The 16,329-nt window shown below is 39.3% G+C and overlaps 1 protein-coding gene across 10 annotated transcripts in view; it reads right to left on the bottom strand.

Annotated features, from left to right (window-relative positions):
• GRIP1 (glutamate receptor interacting protein 1) overlaps nucleotides 1-16,329 on the bottom strand; it is a 308,647-nt gene that overhangs the window by 157,329 nt on the left and 134,989 nt on the right. The window contains exon 2 of one of the 10 annotated variants that reach the window (XM_038154118.1): nucleotides 13,300-13,375. The exons of the other annotated variants lie outside the window; for them this stretch is intronic. Within the exon in view, the coding sequence (XP_038010046.1) occupies nucleotides 13,300-13,375 (76 nt within the window). The remainder of the gene's footprint in view (nucleotides 1-13,299; nucleotides 13,376-16,329) is intronic. 10 annotated transcript variants of the gene reach the window in all.

Raw genomic sequence — 16,329 nt, forward strand, 5'->3', positions numbered from 1 at the left:
CAAGAGGTTTAATGCAATTATTGCTTGTATAATTGGGGGCAGACTGAGAACAAGAATAGAAAACATCCCTACCTGCCTTGCATACAGAGACCCAAACTACAACCCGATATTCAGCTCTGCCATATATGACGGGATTTGCTCACTATAGATTTGTTTTTAAAAGGCTGAAAAACCAGACAAGGTGCAGAGAAGAGCACCAAGAGTAACTTGACCAATAAAAAAGTCTTGTGCAGTGCCAGCCTCAGAAAGTATATCAGATTAGGAGAGTTAGGATAGTGATTTGATTAGACAGCGCCTAAGAGCTGTCATAGGATGGACACACTGAGTGTTCAAGAGCTTCTACATCACTTGATAGACAAGTGTTAAAATTCAAACAAATCACTTGCTGATTGGAAGATCTACTGACAGATAAAACTACCAAAATGGTTCTGGAATATGCATTTTTGCAAACCATCATTATTGGACCTGCTGTAACAGTAACAGGCTGGATGTCACAACCTGCTTACACATCTTACATGTCCTCTCTTGTCTTAGAAAGCAAATGAAGCAAGATACAAGATTTTTGATGGCCTCCTACTGTTTGTAACTACTGCTTTGACTAAGAGAAATGGACACCAATAAAAAATGGACTGTAAGAGTTTTCAGGCTATTCTAATCCTTAAAATACTCATCAGGTTTGCACATGAAATGCTGTACAAATAAAAGACAGGACTAGCTATACATAGATAAACATAATGTTTTATCAAATATATAATTAACACTAATATAAAAATATTTTTATAACCAGAATCCTTAATTTGCTAGAAAAAGTGCCCCATTACACACCACAATAACTCCACATTCTCAAAACGTTGACATTTCAAAAGCAGGGAAACCCTTTTGTGCACCATCCTCAGCCACACACATCCTCTCCCTTTTGCTGTAAAAGAAGGGACAGGATCCACAGCAAGAGGCAGAATACACACATGAACAAAGTAACACAAAGCATGTTATTTACATCAGGAAAATTCATACATGTTATACACATATAGCATGTATGACTCCTAGGAAATTATCACCATGCTTTCCTCCCCAGTCACTAAAACAAACAAGGGAAAGGTTCCTATGCATAGGGTTGAAATATTTGTAATGTAAGTCTCAAAAGTGAAAGGTTGATAGCCTCAAGCTTGTTTTAGTGTTATTCCTCCATGGATCATTAATGCTTCAGTGGTGTCCCATTGCTATTCATCACATCTTTAATAGTTCCTTTTAAAATACTCTCCAAAAAAGTACCTTGGCCAGATAACATCAACACTTGAAAGGCTGTATACAATATTTATCTCTTCATTATTTATCAGTTTTGTTTCCTCTTCTTTTTTTTTAATAATAGAAATCCTACAATCTCTGAAGGTAAATATGGTATTGTATAGAAAAATGATCAATAAAAAATTGGAGACAGCTAGATACAAGAGCAAACAGAGTATTCCAGAACAGCCCAACAGAAAACTAAAATATGCCAATCAGCAAAACAAATGTTACCACTGCAAAATTTAAAATGTAAATTAAAACAAACAAACAAACAAACAAAAACCCCACTGGTCTTCATGTATTATTGTGGATGTATCACTTATAAATTATCAACTAGTAACAAATCTGTGTTTTAATTAGTTTTCTAATACTCCAACATTTTATACAAAAACCCTCTCACACATTTCTTTTGCACTGTCAGGTATGAAATTAGAGCTTATCAACGAACAACAAACTTCAAGTTCAGTATTACATCTTCATTAACGAACTACTAATTTTGCACTTGCCTATCTTCTTTAAAAGCACAAACAACCCCATTTTGAATTCCTAATGAGTTCAAAGGTGTCAGACTGGCTTTAGGGTCTTGAGACCCTAAAGGGACTGCACCATCCACAGCACACTCCTGCCATCCACACTGCTTTGAAATTTGCTACCTTGCTTCTTCATGTCACACAGTCAAAAATATCTTTTGAGCATGTTTTATATGACTCAGTAAGTATCAGTGAAAATTTCTTAACAATAACTTTATTTTCCCCTTACTTTTCTGTGACAATTGAGACCTTTCAAATCTTCCCTTAGAACTTTCCTCTCTCTATAGATATCTGGGTTCTTCTAATGATCATTGTATACAAATATTCTATACACACCAATTTTTAACTTTTGCAACAAGTCAAGCATGAAATCCATCTGCTTTTTACTGAACTCTTTCTGTTCACTCCTGTGTTTCAATATGAGAAGCAGCCATAATTACATTTAACAGCCTTGCTGCAGTCCAACAGACATCTGAGTAAGTAAAGAGCAGTTATTTTCCTATGCCTGTGACATGACCTCTCTTAGTACTGCATTAGTTACTCCCTTTTGCAAGTATTGCTGCTATTAGTGATTAGCAAACCTAACTGCTATTTCTCCACATGTGCTGGTCCCTCTAAGCACTGATGCTTTCCCAGCTTTTCATTCATAGTAAATCATCATTTCTTGGATTACTTCCACTTAGACACATTTACTTGCCAAGTCACATGATATTCTTCTGCATATTGCACATTTCTAGTTGTTTTAAAGACTAGTTAAAGGCATCTCCATTCTAATTACTATGTAGGTCTCCTGATCTAATTTCATCTGCTAATTTTATCAACAGTTAATGAGGGTGTTAAATCACTACTCCTGTCTTTATTCTTGAATCAGCTCCTTGGGGTGCTTCTCAACCAACTCATTCTATGGTACTTTCCCTTTTTAGATCATGAGCATTTAAAATACACCAAATGTTTTAAAAGATGCAAAAACATCCTGCAGAGTTATATCAAGCAATAGTACTTCTTCCATTAATTTTGTATTATATCCCAAAGCGTGACAGAGCTCTTTATTTACAAATCTATACTGCTTATTAACTATGTTCACATTACCTTCAGGACCTGAAATCCTTCTCCCTCTTTAATGTTTATTCAATATTTATTTTATTACTGAAATTTTAGAGACACCAGCACTAAATCAGGGAGAAGATCATGCCCAAAACTTCTTTCTTTCTTCTTTCTTCAAAACTTGTCCTTTTTTGTCCCTCTCCTCTTTTTAAGTGCACATATTAATGTTTTTTGTGGCATGTCACTAGCTTTCCATTCAAACAGAATGTCAAACTCTACCTGGGTGAACACAAACAGGTTACACCTAGAGATACCAAAGATCAGTGTGTTCACAGCCAGAGACAGAGAGTGGCCAACAATGTACACTTGAATTTCTTTGTACTTGTTCATGTGTCACACGCTTTATGAAAACTGGCTCATACTGCAATTGTTGTAAAGCACTTATTTTTTCCCCCAACGCATTTTGTCCTGATGTACTCACTATTTTTCCCAACATACATTTTAGTTTGCATCACGCCAGCTGCTGCACTTCAACAATGAAAATAAACTTGGTACCACAACAAGATTGCTGTGTACAGATTCTCTCTTTGAACTTACTTGGAAAGAGCTACATAAACTTAATTGATCAAAAGGGAGTCACAAAATGAAGAAATATTTTGCAGAGGCATATGCTAATGGTACTGCACCAACTTCCAAGGCCTGCTGCCTTACTGGAAAGGTTCATAAAACTGTTGAGGTGATGGAAGTACTCCCATGCTGCAGCCTGGAATGCAGAAACAGGATGGTAACTGTGTCATTTATTTATTTATTTAAAGTAAGGCAAGGAGAAAGGGGCCTGGACATTTTAACAGGAAATTAGAAAGCTAGCTGATATAAATTCATCACCTATCCAAGTTTTAAAAGCCCAAGTTCCCCTCCCCCTGTTTCCCATTCCCAATGTCTCGTCTGCATCTGAATGCTCACAGTGCTGCTAATGGATAAAAATGGAAACAAATGTATGCAACAAATCACAGTTTGCTCCTATGCCAGCTTCCCCCTTCTGATTCATCAGATCCAGATCTCCATACTGCTGCTACATATTAAAATCAATGTTCTGCCTCTTCATTATTGTCATTATTGCTCTTTCACTTCAGAAGTTTCCTTTCCTTCGGATTGCTGCCTGACCAGCTTGTCAGGACGTATTTAAATCAGTATTTTGTGCATACGCGTGTTTGTGCCGTGCATCTGGATGCCACCTCATTACCATCTGAATTCCCATCATTTCTGCCAAAGCACAAAAACATGGGGGTAAAAATCATGTCAAATGACAGAAGATTACAGCCATCTATCTCCATCATTTAAAAATATGAAGTAACTGCAGATTTTGCCATCAGCTCATTTCATACCTGGTAGGAAAATCTAAATAAAGATTGAATGCAGCACTTTCTGTGATGCATGAAAACGCAATGCAGCTCAAGTAGAAGGCATTAAAGATTCATCCTCTACTTGGCCACACCAGGGGCTTCAAGCTGCTTATGTAAACTTCGCCTGCTGTACCTGGGGCTCACCTTCCATGGCCATGGAGGAGAACCCTAATGGTTAACAAAGAAACCAGACATTCAGAGACAGGTGGATGGTGAAGTTCCTCTTTGGGGAGCAGAAGCACTACTGAGAGCAAAAGCAACCCAGAGACCCATGCTCACACAGCAACTGCTGTGGCTGGTTGAGCTCCAGGAGAAGAGCTCTGCTGGTGCTGTGCTCCAGCAACAAGGAGGCTGGCTCCTGTAGTAATGCCAAACACACACTGAGAGAAATGGGTGAAGCTACAGGAAGTCAAGATACACACTCTTAGTGTAGTATAAACAAAAAGAGTATAAATATATGTATATATAAAAATAGTAATGCTATGCTTGCTTTCATTTGGATATGCAAAGCCTTCAAAAGAGGAAGCATCTTCCTTAAGTTGGTTAAAAAACAGGGATCCACTGCACTCCCTCATGTAACAACATGTCTATGCCTTCATTTTTGTTTTTAAATTAGAAGCACAGCACTCCTGAAAGAGGTGTTTCATTTATGCCAATTCACATCTTACTAACATGAAGATGAGCCTACAGCTACTGTCATTTTCACATGAGGCTTCAGTATGAATGCTCTGTTTTTTTTTCCAAAACAAGTATAACAAAAAGCCTCACCTAGAAATAATAATCTACATTTACACACTACCCACTCAGAGAGGCAGCACACTTTCCACTAACAAGCTCCTTTCAGGCTGTGCATTTTAAGTTTGCAAATCTATGAAAAGGTGATGACCAAGGGCTCTTCACTTGGGCAATCTCCAAGTGACACAGCTGTAACAGCATTTTGCTGAATACATGATGCTGTACTTCCCACTGGCCTCTTCCCAGGCATTTTAAATGGACAGATTTGAGATGTGTCTGTTTCCCTGATTTTTGCACAAAGTTGGTGCAGGTATTAGAAAGACTACTTGGAATCCTGAAAATATTGAATTTACTACTACCAGATGTTATCACCAAAAACAAAGAGGAAAAGTAAGTAGTTTTCATAAATTTTGAAGTACTTAATTTATATTCATTTTGTGTGTTCTTTCCTAGTCCATTTTCCCCTTCTCTGATAAGCACATATAAATCTCAACTGCAAAATACAAACCCATCCAAATAAAGTAACTGGGTCCCCTAGTAACAATGAATATTGATTTCACAACCCCACCCTCCCACCCAAATATAAAGCCTGGAAACAAACCCTGTACAGATGATATCCCTCTAAGGTCTGAGAAGAGGTAAACTAAAGTTCCTCTCTCCACTTGCTTTCACAGAACTACTGGCCCTTATCTTTGATGTAAAATCTTGAAGCCCATATGAATAAACATATTCCCTGATATTTTCCCTTAGAGGGTTGAGTTTCTGAACTACAGCTATAATGCAATAAGCTTCAGCACTGATACAATCAGAGGCACAACAGATGTCTCATCCAGAATTTCTGGTTGTGAATCCAGTCCTTGGCACAATTCAGTCCCTAAAGGCCCTTGTTCTCTCTTTTAGCTCTTTAAGCCAAAGAGGAATGGGAAGAGGGGTGGAACCAATTTGAAATGCCAACACTGCACGGAGTTCAGCCCCACAGAGAGCTGCAAACCAGAAGACTACCCACTCCCTCTGAGAAGAAAGGAAGAAGAGAAAATGGCAGAGGTTCATCTTCTTATCAGTGCCATTAATATTCAGTTTATTCCACCTGAAATGTTGTTTTAAGGGACTGAATCGCTTAGAAGATTGACTTTGATTTTGGGAGGCTTTCATTTGTATGCTGTCAGTTTGGATCCAGCTAAGGGAGGTACTGATGGATGGTTTCTAATATCTAAGAGTTGCTTAGTGGCGTATGACAAATGACAAAGAAGTTGCAGCGTGAGTTATATAGTGAGTCAGCAATCCTTTCCCAGAAGGTTCAATAATAATTAAGAGGCAACTTGACATCCTTTGCGTGAGGCTGCTTGGAAACTTATGCCCAGATACCAGAAACAAATCACAAGTAACTAAATACCTTAAGCTTCAGCATGGAAATAAATAACAGCCCTACAATTATATCATAGCCCATCCCTCAATATCCCCATCCTGGTTTTATTTGGACAGTACGCTTAGTGTACTGCTTATATGATGGCTGACTAACAAAAAGCTACTTTTTGTTCACTCAAGAAAACTGCCAGCATTGTAATGTTTGCCTTTTATTTAAAACCACACATTGGTGAACAGGCTCTTTCTCAATCCTCCAAATCCACTAAGAGCAGTCAGTCATACATTAATCACAATGAAGGATGAGGCCCTGCAGAAAGGCACTGAGCTATGGCTGGTGTGTAGCTCACCTCCATTTGGCTCCCTGGACAGCACAGCTCCTGCTGGGAGCAGCCCTGTCTTTGGCTCTGGAAGGAAACTCTGCCATTAGCAATGGATTTGAATGATCAGTTCTATCACACTGCCTCCTCTCTGTTTATTCTCTGTCAAGATCAACAAGCTCATTGCAGTTTGGTTTCACAGACAGAGACTGACAAAACACTAAGTGGTGAGTAGGAATGACAGATATCCAGAACCCACCCTCAAGTCTTTCACAGGTGATTTTCTTCTAGTTTTAATCCATGCTAGAACTGCCCCTGCCACAGGAAACTTGCCTCAAGTGCTTCAAGTACTGCAAAACTCAGCCTTGGGGGCCACCATTTTCTGATCCTAGTTTTTTATCAAACACAAAAGTCCCATGAAAATAATCATGTAAAACTTGTACTGTGCATTTACCAGAACAAAGAAAATTGCATTTCAGGGATGGGACATACCTAATTGTTAAGGAAATCAGTTACAGCAAAATAACAGTATGAACCAGGGTAATAAAAGACAGCCTCAATTAAAAGTTACAAAACAATGCAAGGGAACACACAATATTATGCACATTATGAGCCTGTTCAAAATCTCAGCAGAGTGGTATTGTACACAGGAAGTTATCTTCCAAAGAAGCTAATGAATCATTTTGTTAACAAGGAAAGGTCATATCTTTGATCAGTGGGGTCCAGGAATTACAATTAAGCAGAAGACCCACATCATATATTCTTCACAAAAGGCTACTGTATTTTAGAAAACTGATGTAGTTTGGTTTTGTTCTATTGGTTCTCACTGGTTTTATTACTATGAAAAGTGGTTTGGGGCTTGCTTGTTGTTGGGTTTACTTTTACAGTCAGTGTTCTTTTTGTTCCATTCTTCATTTATACATTATTATATTATATTTTACATATAATATGTAAATATTATATGTAAAATATAACATGTTATATTACATGTCATAATATAATGTAATATAATATAATATAATATAACATATTACATATAATAATTATATGTCATATTGTATGTATATAATATGTCACCCAGGCATGGGTGATAAAATCTACAATTCTGTCTTTCCTTTCTCCAATTGCTTCTGAACCATGTGGTGTTCCATTTGTGAGTGGAGAGAACATATGATTTAAGTCAATAATGAACCAGCTCAGTAAAACCAAGGAAGAAACTTAGCAGGACCCAATTAGAAACTAAAAGAAAAACCCACAAAAACAAAATGTAAAAGAACCTCTTGTAAATTATATTATCCTAAAAATAAGTCGCTCACTAGTTTTTAAACTTGGCCACCAATATTCTTTTTTTTCTAAAACTGAAAGCATACCTTTTTTTCGGTGTTTTATACCATGTCTCTATTGGACAGCTGTAAGAGTTCACATCAGGAGAAAAAGCAATTCAGTGGATTGTTACATTTGTCACCATATAAATCCTCTTCATAGCATTTTTCCCAAGTTGATTTTCAAGGTTAAGAGCTGTTTCCCATACTCCTTTGCTACGTTAGATTATTAAACAGGTGTCATAAAAGAAGGCTTTGATTTTTTAAGAGATCAAAAATAAGTTTCCCTTCATACCTTTATGCTACAGAATATTACTCAACATTAGAGCACTGGTGAACCTGCTGCAAATCCCTGACGATGCAGAAGCTGCCTTTGCTCTATGCAGGGTGCAAGAAACAAGCTTTCAGTGAAGGCAGCTGCATTTTATTTTGTGCTTTACAAACAGCTTTTGGGGAACATCTATTCATTCCACATTTAGTCAAGTGGTTTTTTTTCAGCATCTTTTGGATGCTTCTTAAATGAAGCTTTCCTACTCCTCCTCTTCACTTTAAGCTTGTTGAAGCAACACCAGAAGAAAATGCACCTGGACATTTCTGAACTGAGCATTTGGTGGTAAGACAAAACTGAAACCCCAAGTTTGCTCCATGTTTGAAAAAGGAAACGGAGAAGGCTGGAATCGTTTTAAATCCTCTCCAAGTGTGAACCAACTTCCAAAACTGCCTTGGAGGGGGCTCTGTCACTGTCACACTTTGCAGTCTCCTGCCACAGACTGATCCCTGACAGTGTAAGGAATGTGAGGAATGTGATGAGGCCTTGTATTACCTCCCTCAGGCCTGGGACACAGTGTGCCCTGTGACTGCACTACAGGATTTGAAGTGACATATGCCATCAGTGCCAGAGCAGTGACTGGCAGTGACCAAGTGACCAGCACACAAAACTCCGCTGGTTTGGATTATGTAATGATGAACAGGAATATTTTCTGATAAAACATAATGAAGACTGTTTTACTTATGCCAAAGCAGCATTGGGGGCTGTTTTGAAATGAGACAGTTTGTTTGCAAACACCTCGGGAAACCCCAACACAACCATCAAAAAAAGACAACCCAGGAGACAAAGTCACACATGTGCAACAACTGCAACCTTTCAGCTGATAAGAGGACCATGCTCCTCTCTCAATCGGATGGTGGACTGGAGATTATGGTAACTGTGGATTTAAACCCAGATCTGCTCAGCAGATGGGGAACAACAGCCTCCTGCCACTGTTCAATTAGAGAAAAATATTCCACTTTCAAAGCAAGAGATGCTCAGTCTAGGTGTTAGGAATCAGTAAGATGTGACAGAAGGCCCTGGGTCCCAGAAATTATTTTTTTGCTTTGGTCAAAGCACTTCCTAATGCACTGAGCAGCCACTATGTTAAATCTGGCCTTACCTTACAGACAGTCTGGAAAGCACAAAGATCATCACTGGGTGCAGCAGCTCTTTGTTTGCCAGGGAATGCTCCCTTGTAATCTGTCCTTTGTAGCTGCTTCTTTTCTCTTTGCCTTTTCCTCCTACCAGAGCTTCAGAACCATGGGGATGGAGCTGCCTCCAGCCCTCTGATGCCAAGGTTTAAAAAGATTCTCTCTGAACAGAGCTGAGCAACAGAGAAAGAAAGACCTTCTTTTTCTAAATCCCTAGATATTATCAAAAATACAGTAAAATGGTAAAAACAGTCATCTCATCTGATGTGTATGCAAGAAGGTGATAATTATTTTAACTTTCGTCCTTCTTATTTAAAAGTGAAATGTGGCAACACTGATGCATTTATTCACCTTTTTTGATCCATATGCACAAATATCTATCAAGATTTTCCTAATAAAAAGACTGAAGCATACAGAGATTTGAGGATGTCTGCACACAGAGTGGAGCACACACCACTCCAAGCACCACGGCACACAGATGTGGAGTCCCAGATCAGTGTCCATCGACTCCCTCTGCTGGCAAGAGCAGCCACTTTCCTCTTCCAAAAAAAACACCTCTGTTTTTGCTGGCGAGGCGCAACGTGAACATTGCAGTACACTGCGCCAAATCTCACTCAGTGCTGCTGGTCGGCTGCTTTGCAGTGCGCATCTGCAAGACAACTTGCACAAAGAATCTAAGCAGCTTCCTGGCAAAATCCAGATAAGCATCAAATAAGTGGGCAATAAATTAATGTTAATTATAGTTTGCACAGTAATGTTCAGAGGTACGAAACTGGGTTCTGTTTGCCTTTCACTGCACACAAACTTTCAGATTTTGTTATTATAGCAGGCTTAAAATAAATAATGCAAGATTCATGAAACGGAATGTTCTGTTTCATTTAAAATATTTATGGAATTCTCTAAAAAAGAAAATCACTGCTTGCATTTTACTGTGAAATTTGAAATGCAAGAGGCTGGATATGCATGAGAGAGCCTGACGGTCTGCAAAGCTGCCCCAGCCCTACCATCCACACTCCTCTACCCTCCCTTGGACCTAAGGGACCTGCTAGGGGTGACCAGCCTGCTACATTCCTGGCTCAATTAATTACAGGGACAAGCCCATTACTTATTCTGCCTCTCATTTCAAACCTATGAATTGTTGATCTCTTGGATTTTTTTGCCTGATATCACATTTCATGGAAATGCTGTATTCTGCTGAAGTCACACACTACTTCCATAAATGTGAGCATTCAACCAACTCATTATAGACAAGTTTGGAAATTAATGTCATTAAGACAGTAAGAGAGATAGATTTTTATGGCTCTTTTCAGTAAGCTGTTTGAAAGCTCTCTGTTTCTCAAAACATCATTCTAAAAAATTCATTTTGCATGATGAAGTAATCGTAAGGTTGACACAACTCCACAAGCCTCTACTAAACACACATGGAACTTTTGTTTTACATTTCTTATATAACGTCCTTCATACCTAAACACACAAACACCTATCTGTACACTTGGTGATTTGCACACATCATAAAAATGGGATACAGATGCAGACAGTATCAACTTCTTCAAATCATAAGTAAGCCTGACATTACTACCTGGCATTACTACCACCTTTCAAAAAATCATAAAAAAACTTTTTTTTTTTTGCTTTATTACTTTAGCTCCAGACACACAGTTCATTTTTTATTTAAACTCTCTGAATACCCCATGCTTCTTCAGAAAGACCTCTATCAGAAAAATCAGAAAATAACTGGAACCAGAAAATTCCAGTTATCCCAGAAGGCTTCGTATATAAAATTAAAAGTGGGAGTGCTGGTATGATGATCCTTTAGGCAACATGGCACCCGTGCACCACTATTAACAGCTTCTACAGGCACAAATCTACTTTTTTTTTTTTTCTTTTTAAAATCTTTTGTGAGAGAGAGGAGAGTATCATAACCAAAAGATGGTTCTCCTCACAGAAAGCATGGCTGTAATAATTCATCACATGTAGCAAATGGTAACAATACACGTCACCCTAAAAGCTGGGATGTAAAAAATTCTGCAAAGGAGCTCTTCTAATGGGAGGGAATTCCTAAGATTCCCCCAAGGGAAAAATGCGAGTTTTGCAGTGACAGGTAAAATGCTGAGGGGAGAAGCAAAATACATTTCCCGAATTGCACAGGCAGAGGGCAGCAGGCTCCAGCCAGCAGCGCTGTCTCGGGGCTTCCTGCTGGGTCATTTGCAATCTCCCTCTCACCAAGAGCATCATCTTTGTGTAACCGTGACTGAAACCACAAGATATATAATTCATTGAAAAAAAAAAAAGCTGACTACATATATGTTCACTATTTCAAAAACGTGGTTTTTATTACAGGTGGCACCTGTAATATAAAGGAACTTAGGTGGTGGTCCTGGTAAATGTTAATCTTCTTAAGTTAATAAAAACTCTGCTCTAAAGTGTTACTGCAGCTTTGCATAAGGAACACACAGCAGCGATGAAAACTAAAGTATGGGGAAAACAGAACATGCATTATAAATGACAGCTTGTCTCCTCAAGCTCAGCCATCTCTTAAAGCAAACAAATATAGCACCAAAGTGATTCTTATTTGTAGAATGGAAAAAGTCTGAAGAATCTAATCTTAAACAGATCATTTTTTAAATTGGCTCTATAAGGCTGGCTGCAAGAATTCGACATTTGCATATAATGATAATGCATATTAGACAGTAATTACCATGGACTTTTCTTTAATTATAACTGATAATGCAAATAAATCCTATGTTCCCAACTGAAGAATGTTATTAAGTCTGAGTAGTTCAGGGACTAAGGGAAGAGGCAAAACCATTGATTTTAAAATCAGGAGAATGGCACACTGTACACAAATTCCCTTCCTCTTCCCACTCACATCAAAGAGCATAAAAAAATCCATCTTCTCTAAGAAAATGAAACTATCAACTCACTGCCTTGCCCTGTTTACTAATGATACAAAATGTTTTCTTACACAGCTCACATTCAGGATTTGAGAACTCCTCTTCCCAAAGAAGAGATACTGTTCTTCTCTTCGAACATTATTGCAGTGAAATCTCTAATAAATGTGAGCATCCCCAGGCAAACAAAGGATTGTTAATGAATACGGAAAAGCAACCTGAGGACTGGAAACAATGGCAAGGGAGACTGAAGGTGGAGGTGAGAGCATCTGAGATCCAAAAAACAATCTAAGTCTAATTTAAGGAGGTAATTGAATAAATATAAACTATCCCAAGTTTCCTAATTAGAACCCAGTAAGTTAAAAATACACATGGCAAAAGCTGTCACCTTTAACAGGTATGCAAGTCTAGCCTTGGAAGCAACACCAGTGACTACAATTGTGTCTAAGTCCAAGAGTAGATTTTCCAGGCACTGACATGAAATGTTGGATTGACAACACAGCCCACAAACACCTCACGGCAGACCCTGGGATGTAGCCAGCTTGGCCACAAGGACTTAAAAGAAATTCACTCATCTCTTCAAACAGTCAGCAGCAATAAACTCTGGCATTAAAATGGAAAAAAAAAAAAAAAGAAAAAGAAAAAGAAAAAGAAAACTTGTGTAAAGGCAGCATGAAGTGAACTTTCAACATTTCAGGCCACGCCATTCCCTGTGGGACTGACTAAAGCTGACAATCCATCAGCTTGACCTTCCCTGCACAAGCACTCCCTGCCAATTGCAGTTTGAAAGTTCAAGCTTTACATTTTATACCAGCTGGTACAGGAACAACCCCAGCAGGAAAAGTTCACCATCTCCACTGAGGCTTTGCTCTGCTGGGCTTGTGGTCACAACTGCTTCCAAGGATGTAGAGAAAGCCAAAGGTGATCACACCAAAGTCACTCACCTTCAAAGCATGCCAATACATCTCCTGGAGAAGCTGAGAGGAGCAGACTGGCTGTCTTGTAGAAGGGAGAAGATTCCTAAGGGAAAAATTTGCATGGAAGTCTGAACTTTGATATTAAAAGACAGCAGTCCTAAACTTACAATTTCTTCAGCAGAGCCTCTGCCTTCTGCATCAAAGAATCATTAGACATCCTGCAGCACAAAGTATTTTCTCTGCACAGTGGACAACTCTGATCTGTGTCAGCTTCAGTTCAGCTATGCCTGAACTATAATGCTGAGGGACAGACCCCTCTCAGTTAAGTATTTGAGAGTATTATGGTTTAACTCCAGCCAGCAGCTAAGCAGCACACCCCCAATTCCTCACTTCCCCCTCCTCCTCCCCTCCCCTCCACAGTGGGATGGGGAGGACTCAAAAGAGTAAAAGTGAGAGAACTCATGAGTTGCACTAAAGGCTGTTTAATGGAACAGAACAGGAAGAAAATCATAATAATAATGACAGTAATTATAAAAGAAGTAAAATATACAAAAATTAGTGCCACACGAGGCAGGTGCTCACCAAGTGATGCCCAGCCAGACCCTGAGCAGCACCCCTTGACCAGCTTTGCCCCCAGCTCATATACTGAGCATGATGTTGTATGGTCTGGAATATCCCTTTGCCCAGCTGGGGTCACCAAGTATGGGGCTGTGTCCCCTCACAACTTCTGGTGCCCCTCCAGCCTTCTCACTGGCAGGGGATGACAGGCTGGAAAGTCCTTGACTTACTGTAGATACTACTTAGCAACAACAAAACCATCAGTGTGATATCAACATTAAAATCATACTTAATCCAAAACACAACACTGAATAGTTATTAGGAAGAAAATTAACTTTGTCCCATCCAAAATCAGGACAGGAATAAAGCCCTGTATTCAGACAGTTAGCTCATATGAAAGGACTGCATATAGGACTGCAGCTTTACACATGATAATTTGAAGAAATCTGATCTACAAGTGAAAAAGATAATTCTGCATAACACTACAGTTGGGTATTTCTGTCGTTTGCTTGTTGGAGATTTCTTTTTAGAAAAACATCTGCATTGGCATTAGCTATAATAAACCACCATGGGTAAACTGTCATCATCTCAAGGGCAGCAGAATGTATAGGTCAAATAAGATTCAATATGAGCTTGTACTCAGGACTGGACTGTAAAATGGCACCAACAGACAGAACTGTTCTTTATTGTTTCTCCATTTCTATCTCAAATATAATCCTTTTCCTTTGTTTTCTAGGCGCAGGCACCACGCTTAAACCCCTTATTTCCTGCCCTATGCAGTTTATAGCAAGACTCCTAAGTGCACACGAAGTGACACTCAACTCCTCTGCAATTGGAGGCCTTGCAGCTCTCCATGGCTCTGACGAAGCGAACAACTGCACTGTCACCATGTAGAACTGTCTTGTATCGGTTTATCAACGCTTCCAAAAAGTTCAGAAGAAAGCAACCTCTTTTCTGACTGAAAACAAGAGGTCCTATACAGCCTGGCGGGCAGACCTGCTGTGTAAGGAAACTCACCTGCTGTTTTCATTCTGTATGTGGCCAAATGCCACCTGCCTGAAAAGGCCAAAAAGCACCAGCTTGAAATCTTTTGCTGCTCCCAAGTCCCCCTCCTCACTGACTCTGTCAAGCTCCTGAAACAAACTGTCATTCACCACCTGGAAAGCAGCACCAAACAAGTTTCCCCCACAGATCACAGAAACTCCTGTGGGACTTCCCTCGCATCATTAACTCACACAACAACAGGCTGTACAGCTGCAGCCTGCCACCAACCCTGAGATTAAGAGAAAGATAACTAAGCCATAGGCTGTGAAGAAAAGGGGATCCTTAGAGCAAGCAATAAAAAAAGCCTCCCTGGTGGTTTTTCCTCCCCTCTCATATATGTTGCACACAGTTAAAGGAGAGCTCTCTGCTTCCGCTCCCCCTTCCTCAGCATCAGGAAATTTCTTACTGCTATGCAATTCTGTGTGCATCAGCAGCATCAAGTTTTGAACCAAACCCCAATGCACTGTCAGTGAAAGGAATACTTTTTTTTTTGAAAGCACAATTCCAGTGACTTTGGCCACATCTAGTTCCAAAGTCCCTCTTTAGTCTGATGAACAGATATTTAAAATATTCACCCTTCTGCTCTGTTACAGAATATAACTATTTGTAACTAGTTTGTAGTTATTTCAGGACTACGGAATATGCCAGTGGTATTTCATACACAGAAAGGCTTTTTTTTAATAGAATGTGAAATTCTGCCAATAGAGCAAATACTGAAGTCATAGACGTTCTACTGAATACCCTGGGAAAATCTGCACAGATGTTATATGGTACACAGATTCTCACTCTGTCTTTATAAAACATTAGTCACTGCAGTTCTTTCTGGCTAGATGCATTCATAGCTTTTTCCCCCTGCACATTCTTCACTTTATTATTAATTACTGTAATGCATCATAATGCCATACAGAAATTTCAACATGATAGACTACTGTAACTATTATTCTAGTGTCAGAGGGAAAGATCTTCTGAGACATGAGACCCAACAGAATTAAATCCCCTAAGAAGCTGCCATAATCCATAACCAATTAATATCATCAAATGCCAAACAATTACCAGGTGACAGTATTCCATGCATCTCATAGCAGAACTGAAGTGCAGAAAGCTGCTGAGGTTGCAATGCTGTTTTGCAAGGTGGGGATTGAAAGCAGGTGTCAGGTGGACCCTTTCCACCAGGCACCATCGGACTCTACAGCAAGAGAGATGATGTGACAGACTGAGCAGTGGTAAAGGTGGCAGTTTGCTGACCTCAGCTTCATAGCTGTGGCCCATTGCTCTGGGAGATGATGCCCAAGTCTTCCAGAGCAAACCAGAGACTGTAAAGATGGAATACTGTCAATCATAAAAGTGCATCGGGGCAACATAAGAGCATAGAAAACTTCTCAGTGACCAAGTTGTTCTAAAGAACATAAGCAAAATGGTAATTTTGGGGAATCTGAGTTGGCATTTTCCCTATGA

Source organism: Motacilla alba, chromosome 1A (assembly GCF_015832195.1).
Source record: "Motacilla alba alba isolate MOTALB_02 chromosome 1A, Motacilla_alba_V1.0_pri, whole genome shotgun sequence".
In the NCBI taxonomy this organism is placed as follows: domain Eukaryota; kingdom Metazoa; phylum Chordata; class Aves; order Passeriformes; family Motacillidae; genus Motacilla; species Motacilla alba.